The 16797-nt window shown below is 37.1% G+C and overlaps 1 protein-coding gene, 1 long non-coding RNA gene and 2 other non-coding genes across 10 annotated transcripts; 3 read left to right on the forward strand and 1 right to left on the reverse strand.

The window, feature by feature from the left end:
- Positions 1 to 3981: 3981 nt before the first annotated feature.
- Positions 3982 to 4704, reverse strand: LOC108602595. Of its 2 annotated transcripts, none has more exons than XR_001915249.2 (3): positions 4594 to 4704; positions 4322 to 4528; positions 3982 to 4267 (listed from the first exon to the last, which is right to left on the reverse strand). It is a non-coding gene; the product is annotated as an uncharacterized LOC108602595 (long non-coding RNA). The 2 variants fall into 2 exon arrangements; XR_001915250.2 differs by having other exon boundaries at positions 3983 to 4267; positions 4322 to 4455; positions 4518 to 4704.
- A 3569-nt stretch (positions 4705 to 8273) lies between these two features.
- LOC108604257 (extended synaptotagmin-2) lies at positions 8274 to 15093 on the forward strand. Of its 6 annotated transcripts, none has more exons than XM_017993649.2 (9): positions 8274 to 8303; positions 10331 to 10829; positions 10891 to 11442; positions 11509 to 11679; positions 12332 to 12429; positions 13219 to 13267; positions 13328 to 13933; positions 13997 to 14494; positions 14771 to 15092. In XM_017993649.2, the coding sequence occupies exons 2-9, from the start codon at positions 10440 to 10442 to the stop codon at positions 14858 to 14860; spliced, it is 2454 nt and encodes an 817-aa protein (XP_017849138.1). In that variant the 5' UTR covers positions 8274 to 8303; positions 10331 to 10439; the 3' UTR covers positions 14861 to 15092. The 6 variants fall into 6 exon arrangements, with proteins under 6 accessions (XP_017849138.1, XP_017849137.1, XP_017849136.1 ...); XM_017993648.2 differs by lacking the exon at positions 8274 to 8303 and adding an exon at positions 8897 to 8951; XM_017993647.2 differs by lacking the exon at positions 8274 to 8303 and adding an exon at positions 9362 to 9374.
- On the forward strand, positions 14623 to 14729 carry LOC117134875. The gene has a single exon (XR_004458889.1). It is a non-coding gene; the product is annotated as a U6 spliceosomal RNA (small nuclear RNA).
- Positions 15094 to 15622: 529 nt separating the features above from the next.
- On the forward strand, positions 15623 to 15729 carry LOC117134876. The gene has a single exon (XR_004458890.1). It is a non-coding gene; the product is annotated as a U6 spliceosomal RNA (small nuclear RNA).
- Positions 15730 to 16797: the final 1068 nt, after the last annotated feature.

Genomic DNA, 16797 nt, shown 5'->3' on the forward strand with positions numbered 1-16797 from the left:
GGTTGTGTAACCCTTAAAACAATAATAATTAGTTAAAAAGTTACAATTGGCTTTGAACTTAAACATACTTTGTGAGGAACTCCTGCAGTGCCAGTAGGACGCCTGTAACAAACATAGGCCAGCCAAACACTTTCATCATTACACGACCCAACCGGGGTGGCAACTTTTTAATGGACCTTTGCTCAACTTCATTTTCCCATGCCGTGCATAACCGCTCGCCCAGTGTATCTAGAAATAGTCAATGTTTATAGTGTTGACTATATGCTTTGCGATAAGTAAGAATGTTGGACTTACCTGATTTGTGTGCCTTGAGTGGTCGATAGAGATCCGTTTGCTCTAGTGTCTTTTTACGGCCCTTGAACAAGACGGGCATAGCAAAGCTGTAAATCCAAAATACATCAACATAATCATAATGTAAATATATGTGCAATGAAAATACGCACGTAGTCCATACGCAAAAGAAGCTAAATTAGCGACTCATCACTCAAATGTGCATTATAATGTTCTTGTAAAATAATTAGCATATAAATATAACTATATTATCTACATCAGTTTATATCTAACTGATAAGCAAGTGCTGATGCAATAAAGAGATAAAACTAGCAAGCATTTGTTAACTACACTAGTATAACAAGTTGATATTTATGAAAATATTCCTGGGGAAATCTTGCGAAATAATTATGTAAACATAGCTGTAAAAATGATAGCAAAAAAAAACCAAAAAAAAAATGTATTTTTATCTTTCTTATGCTGATAATATGAGGGCGTAAGTTTTTTTCAATGTTACTTAATATTAGTCATTTTTGATGTAGACAAAAAAGTTCACACCTTAAAGATAATAGCTAAGTTTTCCAGGCAATTTGCTAGTCTACTTTAAGATACCCTTAGTTAATTTAGTAATAACTTTATGTTAATCTTTCTTAAGCTATTTTAAATTTAAATTATAAGCGTATCATCATTTAAGCACTCAAATCTGTATCGAGTTACAGTTAATTTAGAAAAACACCAATTACTGAAAAAAATATTTAACTTTATTTTTTAAAGTTTTAATGCATTACGCTAAAATACTGGGTTGTTTACTCTTTGATTTGATAAATGTTCTACATTCGATTCAATCCGATGCTGGTTTATTTATTATTATTATTTTTTTTATTATTATTATTTTGATACACCCTTGTTGTACAACTCGAATGGACACAAAAATAATTGTTTGACATGCAAATGACAGTTTATTTGCTTAATAACTTATTCGTGTTGATATTTATTCATGAAACGTCAGATCGCTTTAAAGTATCAACTATGCCACTTTGATTCACATTCTTTTATGGATGGCTCGCCATATGATTGCATTTAATTAGCTTACACATATACATATAATACATACTAATACATACATGTGTAACCACACAAGGCTTGTCAACGAAATTAAAGTTGCCTTAAGTGATGGCCAATTGAATAACTATATATGAGAGTTTTTATGTGCAAATTATGTACATGGTACTTAATAATTCTATATATCCGATTTGATTCAACTCATGTCCACCGAGCTGACGCGCCAACCGAATAATATACTTTCAATAGTCGTCACAGTTGTTAGCCGGTCAACTGAGTCGAATATTTTGTTTCCAATGGATTACACTTACCAGAACATGAGCTCCGACAAAAAGTTGGTGCTCTCTACCGGATTTTCTGGCAGTTCATCGGCTTTAATTGTCTGCATTTTTGTCGATCGTTTGTTGCTATCTACATCAATTGTTTTTATAAATACTTTTTATGTATGCATACACACATATGGGTGTACATGTAATGTTTTGGATGTATGTATGTATAATTGCACGTTTTGTGAGATTTTTATATTACAGTTTTTCGATTTTGTAACTTTTATTCTTTTGCTTCATTAGCACTAGTTTGATGTATGGCGGACACGCGCTTATTGTTAGTATAATTATTTCATCATTAATAGCGCAGGTATGTATTGTTATCATATAGTAGAAGTGCGAATGTCTATGATCACGATAGGAATTTTTCTTTTAGTTGAGCACGTTAGTAATATAGGCAATATTTTATTACACTAAACAAATTTATGTTTGGTACCAAATTGATATGAACAACACAGATCAGTAACAAACGAACGAACGCACTAGTCAGACAATTGAATTTCATCACAACGAGCATATACTTTGTATGTACATATATGTACATATATCAATGTATATACATAATATGTATGTACATATATGTAAATAGATAACGCAATTTTATTTTGTATACATTTGCTATCGTTTATTCCTCGGCCGATGCTCGCACTCCGACGGCTAAACTCGTTTTAATGCATTCATCAGCCCCATTTGATAAAGGCCCCAAAAGCTTTTTCTCTCTGGTTGGCTAAAGATCTGGCTGTGCTCTTTTTCGCCCTCTTTCTCTTTCTCTGTTGCTCTTTCGGTGTTTGGAATGAGCTACAAAACAGCTGTTTCTTAGTAGCTTTCAATTAATAGACCGACCGGCATATTAATAATGCCAAAAGTTCTCTAGCAAATTTCACAAGCTCTTGTTGGTTTATCAGTGAACTGCTTTGTCAACAATATCAACATACGAACTAAAGAGTATTGAGAGCATGCATGTGATGCAGCGGAGTAAGTTTCTCGATAAGCTTTACTTCTTTCTGTTGCTCTTTGTTCTGCTCTGTCGACGTTGATGTTATCAATACGTTTAAGCTTTGGCGTCTAATTTTGTAGGAGCAATATGAGCAGGGTTTTTAGTGCAGTAAAACTGCATAGTGGTTATTTATCCGATTGTTCTGAAATTTTCGGCATTGGAGGGGCGAGAAAAAATGTTTCTAAAATATGTGCAAATTGGTTCGGAAATATTCGTAATTTTTTCTGCTCATACAATCTAAAACAAGTGGACAAATCAAAGTTGGGCACAACCAACTTTTATATACACTTTCACTAGAGCATCGCAGCAAACACACGCATGCACTCACAAGCACATACATACATACAAAACAGCTAACGCGTCCCAGCTCGTTGTCGCTGTAGCGTCAGCAGCGACGTTTTTATAGCGCGTCAGCTAAATCGGACCCCGCTGTCTATATTGAAAATTAGAATGTGAATAATTCTTTAGTTAAAACATGACAAAGCTTATTTTTTTCAGATTTTTAAATATTTTTTAATTGCGTGGAAGGGGGGTGGAAATATAACAAAATAAAATTTAGGAGCACATACATACCAAGTTTGGTTTCTCTAGCTCTTAAAGTTGCTGAGAAACACACACTCATACAGACAGACGGGCTTGGCTATATTGACTCAGTTTGTCTTGCTGATCAAGAATAAGAATCTGCCACGCCTCCTTCTCCCTGTTACATAAAGTGTATAAATGTATGAACTCTGAGGGCAAATTGCTATAAGCTGTTTATAAATTGTTTAGCGAAGAAGACCTTGCTGACCTTATAAGCTATACCTTGTAAACATCGGTCAACGCTTGTTTGTGCTCTTTTTATGTGTAATTTTGTAGTCGTAATCGCTTTCTATATTGAAAATTGAAATGCGAATAATTGAAAAAATATTTATCCTATCCTTCCTTTTCAAATTTAAGCCATCAAACAATGCGTTTTTTCAATTTTTTTTTAGATTTTCTTTAAATATTGTATCGTTTTTAACTATTTGCGGGCGATGGCAGAGGAAATAAAAATAAAATAAAAGCGATTTAGTACGAGTATAGGTTCACCCACATACAAAATTTGCTCTAGCTCTTTTAGTTGCTGAGAAACAGACACTCATACAGACAGACAGACAGATGCATGGACGTACATGGCAATTTCACCTCTTGCTGATCAAGAATATGTATACTTTATGGGGTCTGCCACGACTCCTTATGCCTGTTATATACATTTGCACAAGTTCATATATAAGGCAGGGGAAGAAGAAGAAAAATCAGCGTGTATACAATGTTTACTGCAATAATCACTCAACATTTACTCGTAAGAAATACAAAAGCATTAGTGACATATGTATACTAACAATGATTTTTTTCATATCTCACACAATTATTCTTAAAACACTATATACAACGGAACTTATAGTAAATACTTTGCATATGATATGCCAATGACTTAAAGTTGCCAAAGTTGCCGAACCACAGTCACAATCGTCATAGCACCTGGCGCATATATCACCTGGAGGATCATGTTTATCTTTCGCACCGTTATTGATGATTTGCGTGCAACCCAAGCTTGGTGCCCAAAAACAAACATAATTCTCAAAGATACCTATTAAAAAAAAGCATTATTAACAATTCATTAAATATTAAGTAACCCAATTACCAGTTACTATAAAATCAATTGGCACACACTTTTCTAGTGTATTATCCGGGTTAGTATTTTCTGATTGGTTGCGTATTAGGATCACTTTTTTCTGATCTTCAGTAGAATGCACTTTATATCCAGTGCTATCGATTCTACAAAAACCTAAATACTTAAAACAATCGTTGCATATATTTTGAGATACGTTTTGATTTACATCATTTGAAACTGCAAGATATGCCTTTAAGTCGATTTGAAATGTACATTTTATGCGTGTGGATAATTCTTATTACAAACTGTAGAAAAGGGGATAAAGTTCCATGCTAAGTAGACTGAAATAAGGCGGCATGTTTTTAAAATGCACATAATATTTTTTTTGATAAACAATATACTTGATAACAATACTTTTCAATTTGACTACTAAAGCAAATAATAAAAATTACAATTATATTTTATAAACTGTAACTGTAGCAGTGGTAAGTTTTTATAAGCTTTGTCAGAGATGTATTCATATTTTTTCCTCCCCACTTCTCCGTAAATCATTTCATGACCATGGTATTTAGCAGAAAAATTCAAAATTTGGCACTTACAAGATTTATCATGATTCTTGAATCCGACCAATGCCAAAAAGCTTCAGAACAATCAGATAAATAACTTTGTAGAGTGTATTAAGAAGTCGACTGTGGCGAATTATTCAATAGTTTGAGCAGCACAATTATAGTGTTTAAATATATTACTTTTACATGAGCGAGCTGTAAAGATGAAAAAAAAACAAAATAAATAGTATTAAGACATTGGACTTAAGTCGCAAATCGTTTCAAATCCTTTTAAGCAAGCTCAAGATACATTTTTTTCGACAGAATAGTGGAATTTAAATTAAGTTTTTCAACGTAGGACTATAAGAAGTGCTGTTTAGTTTAAAAGGATATACCTAAAGTATACGCAAAATATATAAGCAATTTGATTGTTAGATATTAAAGCATCGTGCGGCAGCTGCTAAATTCAAAGTGCTCTACTTATAAGTGCCACACAGACCAACGGAGCGTGTGCGCTAATGCCGCTAGATATTTATAGTGAATTCACCTCAAAAAATGTTGAGAGTTATATGTATATACTTATTGTTGCTGCAACAGTTGTTTCGCGTCTTGGCGCCAAAAATAGCAGCGAACGTAAACAACGTTAGCCTTCAGACTAAGCTGCCAAAGCTCGCTCTCATGCTAAACACGCGCACTCCTACTCGCTCTCTTTGAGTCACTCCCAGCTGCAGCAAAAACTGGGTCACAAGCTGCGTATGAGTGATATTCGTAATTCAGTTGTGCGCGATACGCCTGCGAGCATACTTACTTACAACAGTCGTCCTGCGTTGGCCGTCTCGAAAACTTACCGGGCCCGCTTTTTCTTTGACGGATAAAAATTCCGGTCTGCTAGCCTTAAATCAATAGGCAAGTGTAAGGACCAAGCAAAAGTGTCGCATTATTTTGAGACGCGCGTCGTGGCGAGTGCGAGTGTTCTGTTATAGTCTTTGCAAATATATTTTTGGCTACAGTATTGTTTTGGCATTACTGCGAGTTAGCACTACTGGCAGCAACAGCAACAACTGTAAGTACGAATATTTGCAAGTCAACGTTACGCATTAAATATTCAGCAGAGCTAAGTGTATGGTTAACGAAGAACCTTTGCTTATGGCTTTAGTTTGGGATTATTGCTCAGAAAATGCCTTTTTTTGTTTTCTTGTTGCAAATTACAACGTGTGCGAAGCGAGCGTCCAAAGCAGATGTAACACAGTGACAGCTTTTGTGCATGGCGCGCCGCTAAAGCCAACAGCAACACTTGACGCCAAGGATAATTCAAGTGAAACCATCTGCGTGAGAAGCCTTGTGTGAGCAAGGGCAGGTACAAGTGCTTATGACAGTTATTGTTATCATTGTGGCTGACCACGTACAATGACAAATGCGAATGAGCTGACAGTTGACTCAAGTTTGATGATACCAAAGCTTGTCTCAGACACAGACACAGACACAGACATTAAATTGAATGAGCTTATAGTTGGCCGCAAGTTTTAAAGAGACTTCAAGAGTTACGCCTAATTGCTTTCCGTTGGCATTACGATTTCCGTGCGTGTCTTTACTTACTTTTTGTGCCTTTTGAGCCACCCACAGCAGTGTCTGGCCCTGTTTCACTAGATGGCCCCCAGGATTGCTTGTGTATAATTCATAAGCACTTTCTATGTATGCACAACAACTGTTGTTTTTTGTATTAGCGTCCGACAGCCGGCTGATTGTAGCGATAATAATGGCTATTAATATTGAGGTGTTTTTTTACTTTTATGAGCTTGGCTCTAGCCTCTTTAATGTGGCCACTGTGTGGCAACTTAAGTGCCTGGGCGCAGGTTTCATTTGTAGTTGGAATTAAGTCAGTTTTACTGGGTCCCTCCGGTAATTTAATGAAGCAACTATGCATACTTGCAACAGTTGTTGCTGCCACAACTGGGCACATGCTTGAAAATTAACGCCCCTGCTTGTTTAATTATTTGCTTAAATATGCCGTGTGTGTGTCTAAACGTGCCTAAAGCTTGCTTTGGCTATAGTTCTAGCTAGGCATGACTGTTCCAAGTCATGCGGGCATTGATGAAGTCATAATATATTTATAAAATGACTAAATTATAGCAACAAATTGTGTTTAACAGCCAATAAGTAACTGTAAATTGCATTATGTGCCACTTGCCTTGCGCGCATTTAACTCGATTGATTTTCATTTATTTCAGTTACAGCTTTGAGTAAAGCAACTTGTTCTATTTACGTTACACAGCGCTGTTTGTCTATAAATCAAAGACTTTGTGTCGTCACAGCTTCTGTACAAACTCAGCTCGATTTCCGCCTGATTAGGCTTGACATCAACCGTATGACCCCAATCGCATATCTTTAGTGTTGGCTTGTAAATCATTTGCTCTGCCGCTAGCAATCAATAAGCAAACAACAGAAAAAAGTTCAAAGCTGCAAGGACTTTGTGCCCAGGAAAACTAAAACTAAGCCCAGACAAAGCAAATAAAATATTTATAGCGCAATTAAAGCTAGCTCTGGTTGCTTATTCTCTAATTAAACACACACTCGCACATATTAAAGAGTTCTGTAACTAGTTATGTGTACTCTGATGGCAAATTTGAAATTCCCCAGGAGCAGCACTCATTGCTGCATTTCACAGGCATTTGCCTGGCCAAAGCCTGCAGCAACGGCAGCTGTAGTTCGTCCTTCAACAGCGTTATGCTACCTTTGTGCTTCCTGCTCACGCTCACGCCCACAGGGCTGACAATGAGCTGCAGCATGTGTTTGCCTGTGTGGGTGTGTGTGTGTGTGTGTGTTGAAGGCCATATTAAAGCTGACTGTAGTTTATTTGCGTTTGATTTGCGCTTTTTCTGGCTCTGGCACACAGTTTAACTTTTAATCTGCTGCTGGCATTACGAACGCACATGCCACGAATATTACTCATACGTCATGTGTTACATGCGCATTAGTTATTCATTAAATTACATTGCTGCAGAGCGGAATTTTGCGGTTCATTTGTCAAGCAGAAGTTGTTCCAACTACACTAAACAGCCAGCATGAGTTAAACAATTTAAAACAAACAAATATGACTACTAAAAATGTAAAGCTTAAACAAGCATGTAAAACTAAACATTTATTTTTACTTATCCTATACTTTGCATACTTTGCCGCTTGGCGCGACGCTAAATTGAGTCACTTTTGTGGCGCCAAAGATTAATAAGCTAACAAGCATCAAATGACTCGGCTGCTGCAGGCGAGCTTTTGCTCAAAAGCTTTCACCAAAGCTGCTACAAAATCTTCAATGACCTGGCGCTACAAAATTTCAATTTTAGTTTTCAAAACGTTGCCGTCGACGCCAAGTCGTCAAACGCGTCGCGCATGAAATAATAAAAAAAAAAAACCACAACAAGCACGTCAAGTTGTTATAAATTTTATAAAGTTTTCTTTTTGGGGTGCGTAAGGTAATGTAAATGCTTTTGTAATCGTTGCTACGCAAACAAATCTTGAAATGCTAAGCAAAAAGATTGTGATTTGTTTACGTTACACGCTGTTTGTTTGAAGAACGAACGCGTCAAATGTAGAACTTGATAAAAACATACAATTGTATACAAACGTACAAACATATCAAGTATGTATATTTGTTTGCCATATTGGCAAGTATGTGTATATGCTAATTGATATACAAACATCTAAAGATTTGAGACATTTATAAATACACACACAGAGATTTGTGTGTACACTTAAAATGGCCTAAAACTAAAATCATAAGCAAATTTTTGCACATTATATGGCAAAACTTCCCGTATTTTTATCAAAGCCTTAATTTAACTAAATGTGGTTTTTAGCTAAGCTTTTTGTATTTTTATCAACGCTTACATTTAACTAATTGCGGTTTCTGTATTTTATTAATTTCAAGCCCCCTATATACTTGCAGTTTATTCTAGTTACCCCTATTAACGTAGAGCCACAAGATTCCATCAAATATTACTCATACACACATTTATTTAACACAAATTTTAATTTATGTTTATTGCATTTGATTTTCATTTCTAGTGCACAACAACATTGGCTGAGACACACACAAACAACACAACACGTTGCACGATGAGGTGATTGTAACAATTAATATTTTATATTATAACATACGTATTTTTTATTTATTTATGCGCAACAGACAAAACTGAGCACATGGCCTTTAGAGCATATAAATATATAGTATACATATGTATATATGTAGCATCAATCAAGCGACGACGTCATCACATAAGAACGTAGAAAGAGCGAACAAAACAAAAATAACAAGAAGATTTGAGCAACTGCGCTAAGTCGCTTAGCGAATTCAAGTTCTTGGCAATACGAGACTGTCAATTATTTAACTTTGCTGTATTATGTCAGAGTATAAGGCGCTCCTTTGCACAACTCAACGCTTGTTTGATTCTACCATGCAACAGGTGCTCCCCAGCTCACGGCGCCAAGCGCAAATGTCCATGACAAATGCGCCAGCACTGAACAATAGCGAGCTCATACTATATGTATATAGCGCATAGAAATTTTCGTGGTAACCAGAGCTTTGACAACGCCTAACTACCTCAGCTGAAGGCATTTAGGCAAATGGCAGCTAAAGTTGTGGCCTTGTTTAATCGTTAGACAATGGCTAGAAATCATTTGAAGTATAAACAATTGTGCAAGTTTTGAGTAAATGACAAAAGTTTGAGCTCAAGAAATGATTAAAATCGTGGGTGGCAGCTCGTTTGCCAGTAATAAAGAAAAGTGAGTGCATGGACTTGCAAATACCCTTCGTTTCCTCTTTATGGTTACATTCTAAAGTCTTATCAAGTTCTATTGGCTTTCTAACCTTATTAATAACCAATATGTTGGTCTCTTTGCGTTGTTTACCTTAAGGCAAAATAAGACAACTCTTGCTTGTTATACGCCCCACCCATTGAAACTTTTAATATTTATCTTGCTACAACAACATTTAGGAAAGTCAACAAGCTTCAACGGCGCGGAAAATACATTCTGTAAATTTATCCACAAGCTTTAAATAAGAAATGAGCGCATGAAATGAAAAAAAAAAATGCTGCACGAATTTAATATGCGCTGCCAATAAGTGATTACCTTATATAAAGCTAAATAGGTTACGTTTAAATGAAAGCCAACTGCGCTCGAATTCTTATTGCTATTTAATATGCTTGCCCCCCAAAAAATAAAATTAAAGTCTAGTTAGGCAACAGGTGTAAGCTGTAAGTGTGTCAATTTGATGAGCCCACACGTCGTATGAGTAATGAAAGCCAGCTCTAGCTGGAGTGCAAATATAAAATAAAAGTGTAGCACAACAATTTTATAGATGCCGCTGTTTACTTTTTCCTATGACTGGGTGACATCATCTGCCTTTGCCGGCAATGCTAATGAATCAGCTGCCATTAGATTAGCGCTTATATAGCTTTTTCAAATGAACAATAAGCAATGAAATTATGCATAATTTTAGTGATAATAACGCAACCGCGTCAAGTGTGCCGCTTGCGGACTTCGTTGTGCCACCGCCTGACGAGCAACAGCAGGAGCAGCCAATTGTGCCGCTGGCCGCATCTAAAAAAATGACGGAACCGCCCGCAGCCACGCCTACAGCGACGGCAACAGCTACTACAACAGCAACAACAAATGCGAATGGAAGTGCAGTTGCGGCCAAGTCTAGAACGGATGATGACAGCAGCATCTTCTCGCTAATCTACTCCGTCGGCAAAAAGGTGGCAATTGTGGGTTCCATTTACCTGGTTGGCTATATGGGCTGGTCTGTGGCATGGCTCATAGCACCCGTTATATTGTCTGTCGCGCGTGACCAAATGGCCAAGACCTCGGAGAAGAAGCGCAATATAGCTAAAGTGTCAGCGCTAGCTTCAGAGAAGGATGTCATCTTGGCGCGCATAGATGAGCTTCCCGCCTGGGTCTACTTTCCGGACGTGGAGCGTGCCGAATGGTTAAATAAGGTGAGTTACAGGCCTTGTAGCTTAAGCTCAAACATCATTTACAGCTGCTTGCTTTTTACAGATTTTAAAGCAGGTCTGGCCCAATGCCAATCACTTTGCGCGCACTCTGGTGAAGGAAACAATTGAGCCCAATGTCGCCTTGGCATTGTCGCAGTACAAGATGAATGGCTTTCGCTTTGATCGTATTATACTGGGTACCATTCCACCACGCATTGGGGGTGTGAAGATCTATGACAAGAACGTTGATCGCAATGAGATTATAATGGATTTGGACTTATTTTATGCCAGCGACTGTGACATTAACTTTTATCTGGGCGGAATGAAGGGTGGAATTAAGGACTTTCAAATACATGGCTGGGTGCGGGTGGTGATGAAGCCGCTAATTCGCTCGATGCCACTCGTGGGTGGCCTGCAAATCTTTTTCCTCAACAATCCCAATATTGACTTTAATCTGGTGGGAGTCATAGACTTTATGGATATGCCCGGTCTGTCCGATCTGCTGCGCCGGATTATTGTCGAGCAGATAGGCAATGTAATGGTGTTACCCAACAAACTGCCCATATCGCTGAGCGAGGAGGTATCTGCCGTGGCCCTTAAAATGCCAGAGCCAGAGGTAACGCAAGCTATTCACTTTAATTTCCAAGCAGTCACTGCTAATGTAAATGCTTCGTTTTTTCAGGGTCTGCTACGCATACACGTTGTGGAGGCTAAGAACCTCATGAAGAAGGACATAAGCGTGCTGGGCAAGGGCAAGTCCGATCCTTATGCCATTATCAACGTGGGCGCCCAGGAGTTCCGCACGCAGATTATTGATAACAATGTTAATCCAAAGTGGGACTATTGGTGTGAGGTATGTACTAGGCTGGCTGCTACGAAACTCGCTTTGCTGTTACTGTAGTTTGTTTTTGCTGCATGCTACACACACACACACACACCCACACCCACACAACTATACACTGCACACAGTGAAAGACACACACACACACAAATACACACTTACTTTTCGTTGTTTGCTGTAGTTGCTTTCTTTCATTTATGTTTTTATCTGTTCATTTTGATTTCCATGCATATTTCCCTTGACTTTTATGTACGCGTACTATTTTGTTTGTACGTCTGGCCTGAAACTAGACGCCAGTTTTTATTGAAATGGGTCAATGGGTTGACATACAGTTAAGGGACTCGGATGACTCCAAGAAAGATGAAAACCTTGGCAGGTAAGCTATATAAAGTAACAACTGAGCATAATTCCCATGCAAAGCCCAATCCCCACAAGCCCCAAGTCCTTTGCAAAAGAACACCATATACAATGTGAGTTCCAATAGCTAAAAACTAATAAATGTTTGCATGCTCTGGCGCTAACTTTAGTTTATATACCTGAAAATTGGTTTTATTGTTTATTGTTTCACTGCTCCTTGTTTTTGTTTTGTTGTGTATCTATGTATCTCTCTCTCTCTCTCTCTCTCTTCACACTTACTTTCTACTCTACACAATTGTTTTTCTAGGCGTGTATTTTTACTACCATTAACCATTTGGTTGGTTTTTCTTTGTGGGACTATGATCAGAGTATGCCAGGCGTACAGGCCGATGATGTGTTGGGCAGGTTGTATTTCTGCATGTGATAGTATTTGTTTATAAACTCCTCTTGCTTGCACTCATTTCTTTCTCTCTGACTAAACATAAAAACAGCAAACAGACAGCAAGTGAATCTGAATTGTCCTAATGTGACTATTAACAGCCTTAAATTCAATTTTGAGTTCAAAGAAGTTTTCAATTGATTAGTAATTTATAATTTAAATAAATTGTAAAACTCAATTGCCTTGATATAAACATTAACCTCTCAATTTAAAACTAACTGACCACAAGTGCTACCCATAAATATGACTAATACTAATACAAGCACTGCATGCTCCCACACACACATTCACACTTATGAACACCTAGCATGCTGAATATAGTGCGTAGTTTGATTTACATGACCCACTGTAAATTATACAAACAAACATTAGCCGTACATATCGTAGACTTTTGGCTGCTAACATATATTAATGCAATGTCTTCCAAAATGCCCATTGCTATTGTTAATGACTGAACGGATCAGGCTGTGGTTGAGGTCTCACAACGGGCCATACTGGTGTTTAGACTCTTTGATTGGGACAGAACCAGTGATGACGAATCGCTTGGCAGGTTAGGCAAATCGTCATCAATCCAACACACAAATACAATAGACAAGAATGAGTACTCAGCGAAAACTCATGAGAAAACTAACACTCCAAAATCTACTTACAATGATCAACCGTCGTTTTATTTTTGACCTATAACCTGCTTAAAGACACTTTTATACTATAAAAAATAATGCTAATACTAATAGTAAATTTATACATTTATGCAGAGCATCCGTTGATGTGGCAAGTGTTATCAAAAAGGGTGTGCTAGATACTGTAAGTATGGCCAAAGTTCTAAAACCTTAGCAAAAATTAATTTTTGATTTATCTCTTCAGTGGCTCGCTTTGGAGGATGCCAAGCACGGTGATCTGCATGTCCGCTTGCAATGGTATAAACTTACGCCCGACCCCAATGATCTGCAACAAATATTGCTGGAAACGCAGTTACTGCGAGTGACCACCATGAGTTCGGCCGTGCTGAGCGTTTTCATTGACTCGGCCAGGCATTTGAAGCAAGCACGCGCCAACTCGAAGCCCGATCCTTATCTGGTGTGCAGCGTCAACAAGCAGAAGAAACAAACTGCCATGATCTTGCGCGATGATTCGCCTGTCTGGGAGCAGGGATTTACCTTTTTGGTTACCAATCCAGACAATGAATGCTTAAACATTAAAATATTCGATCAAAAAACTGGCAATGATATTGGCCAATATACTTACAATCTTAGCGCGCTGATCAAACAGTTTAATATGGAAATTATACAGCAGCCATTCCAATTGCAAAAGTCCGGACCGGAATCAAAGCTATACATGTCTTTATCACTGCGCATTCTAAAGGCTGGCGAAATCGAAGAGGATACTGAGGGCTCCGAACAGGCGGCCATCACACGTAGCAGCTCGGTGAAAGTACCTGATGCAATAATTGTGGCGCCGGCGACAAATAAGGTTAGTAATAAACATATATGTGTAACTACCTGGTTTTAAAACTAAATGTCAACTCTGCCTCAGGATGCTCAAGCGAATGGCAAGCGTCTTTCCACAGAATCGCCTATTAGCGAGGAGGAGCCCATGAAGCCCAGCAGCGGTGCTCTTTCCGCTTCTGCCTCATTGGAAAAGCCAATCAGTGAGATCGCCAGCTCAGTGCTGACGCATCGCATGCCTGAACTAGTTTCCTCGGCTGGTGATCATGGACTAGGACGCATACAGCTATCAATAATTTACTCTGCACAACGTCAGAAATTGGACATAACCATTCACAAGATTATGAATATACCGCTGCGTGATCCCAGCAGCATACCTGATCCCTATGTGAAGCTGTATTTACTGCCTGGCCGCAGCAAGGAGTCCAAGCGCAAGACGAGCGTCATAAAGGACAATTGCAATCCGGTTTATGAAACATCCGTCGAATATGTTATCTCAATTAGCGAACTTAGGCACACGTCACTCGAGGTTACGGTCTGCACGCAAAAAGGTTTTCTCTCCAGCGGCAGTCCGATCATTGGCATGGTATGTAACCAAATTCAACCCCTATCTGGGTCTACCTGCGCTTAAGCGTTGCAACTGCATGCTAATAATTCCCAGCTACGAATTCCTCCTGCTCAACGTATAAATAGCTGCATTTTCATGAAACATTCGTTCTTGCTTCGGCAGAACATATACTAAAATTGGAACGATACAGAGAAGATTAGCATGGCCCCTGCGCAAGGATGACACGCAAAATCGTGAAGCGTTCCACATTTTTTTTGCTGTGCTAACTTCTTTTTCTTTTCTCTATCTTTACAGCTCAAAATTCCCTTGGATGATGCTGAGATTACCACTACGGCTGGCCTAAAGTCTTGGTACGATTTGGAACCGGAACATAAGCATGATTAAGAGATAGTCGTGCGGAATCTCAAACTCAGCACAATCAACTGAACACTAAACACTTTTTTATAACTTGCACTGAAATCCGTTTTGTATATCTGTTGAATGTAGAAATTACATTTTTTATTTATTTGTGAAAAAAAATAATCTCTTGGGCTTAGTTAAGTCTACCAAAAGTCTCGTAGTTGTGCCTCTAAACCTCTCTATTTTAGTCAAATAAAATGTGTGTTTCCTAAACTAAAAGTGTTTTTTATTAAGTAAGGAACTGCTAAGAAATAAGCTTTGAAATATTTGAAAAGTAAAAATATTTTCATCGAAAATCAAGAAACATATACATATATATGTTAATTTAAATATTTCTATATTCTATACTGATGAGAACTTAAGTAAAGGTTTGAATTTGGCTGAAAATTCATGTTATTCGAAGTTTATTGGTCTACTTAAAATTAATTAAATTGTGTACAGCTTACCGTAAAATAAGTTATAATAAGAAGTAAAAACTACTGAAAATAAATTACAATCCTACAAATTCACCCCGGAACTACATTAATAAACAAATATGTACATACATACACAAGTGACCCTCAAACTGTTATCATAACATTTTCACTCACATTAACAGGAACATAACATTTGCACTCACATTAACAGGAACATAAAATTTTCACTCACATTAACAGAAACGACTTGAACTTTTGCACAACGTTATAATTCCCAACTACTGATTCCACCGTCTCTTCGTATAAATAACAGATTTTTCATACAACATTCGTTCTTGCTTCGGCAGAACATATACTAAAATTGGAACGATACAGAGAAGATTAGCATGGCCCCTGCGCAAGGATGACACGCAAAATCGTGAAGCGTTCCACATTTTTTTGCTGTACCTGCTCCCAACTTATAAGGACAATTGTTTTAGTTTTTTGTTGCTATCGCCATTTATTTGTAGTTTAAGTAGTTAAATTTGGAATTGAATATTTATGTAGGTATATAGACATTGTGTTTGCAGGTTGACATTCATAAATGTAGAGTGTGTACTTAAGTTAATGTTTAAATAATTGGTGTAGCATATACATATATTAATATAAATCCTTAGTATTTTCGCTGCATCTTTTATACATAATAATTATGTTTTTTCTTAGATTTTTACAGTTGCGCCTCAAGGCATAGATAATTTGTAATTTTCAACACAGTTTTGTTAAATTTGTTGGACACCACATTACAAGTTACACCTTGCAGGCAATTTCAAAATAAAACTAGAAAAGTTCGGTAAAAGAAAATATTAATGAAAGTGCACTGCAAGGCTGAAGATTATATAATAAAGTTAATTCAATTTTTGTTTCATATCTAATTAGAAAATACATTGTGTATTTTCAATGGACACATCATTTCATTGTTCAAGTTTTGAGGTAGTTTATCCTTTGTCGTATTACAATTACGTTAATGTTTACATTATTATTATTTGATATACATGTATAGCATATAAAAAATGGTAAATATGAAGCACATTTATTTAAAGCACACAATTCTATTATACATAGTCATAATGCTTATGTACTTATGGTTTTCATTCGTATATGTCTAACTGTATGTATGTATGCGTGTATATATATATATATACGTATATATATTTAGTATGCTTGTTACACATATTAAACACTGAGGAACTGTCGTGCTTACTTCAATGCCACATGGTTTGCATTCAATCAATTTGCATATGTATGTATGTATATATGTTTGTATATAGACAAAGAGAACACTAATTCTAAGCTAGTCGCTTTGCTTGCGCTTGTACTTTGTGTGTTTCATGGTTAAATTTAATTTTTTTTTGTTTTTTTCATTTCGTTAACATTTATGTTGAATTCATATTCATATCACTTATGGATTTGAAGCTCCTAAAACATGAATTTGAAAAACCCTAAAAAACTCAAATGGCAATCTTAAAT

This window comes from Drosophila busckii, chromosome 3R, assembly GCF_011750605.1.
Source record: "Drosophila busckii strain San Diego stock center, stock number 13000-0081.31 chromosome 3R, ASM1175060v1, whole genome shotgun sequence".
Lineage (NCBI taxonomy): Eukaryota > Metazoa > Arthropoda > Insecta > Diptera > Drosophilidae > Drosophila > Drosophila busckii.

Bases quoted from the DNA above. Each gene is read 5' to 3' on its own strand.
- LOC108604257 (XM_017993644.1), top strand. From the start codon at position 9,566: ATGATTAAAATCGTGGGTGGCAGCTCGTTTGCCAGTAATAAAGAAAA. The intron at 10,830-10,890 runs GTGAGTTACAGG...TGCTTTTTACAG, and splicing joins GTGCCGAATGGTTAAATAAG to ATTTTAAAGCAGGTCTGGCC. The intron at 13,268-13,327 runs GTAAGTATGGCC...TTATCTCTTCAG, and splicing joins AAAAGGGTGTGCTAGATACT to TGGCTCGCTTTGGAGGATGC.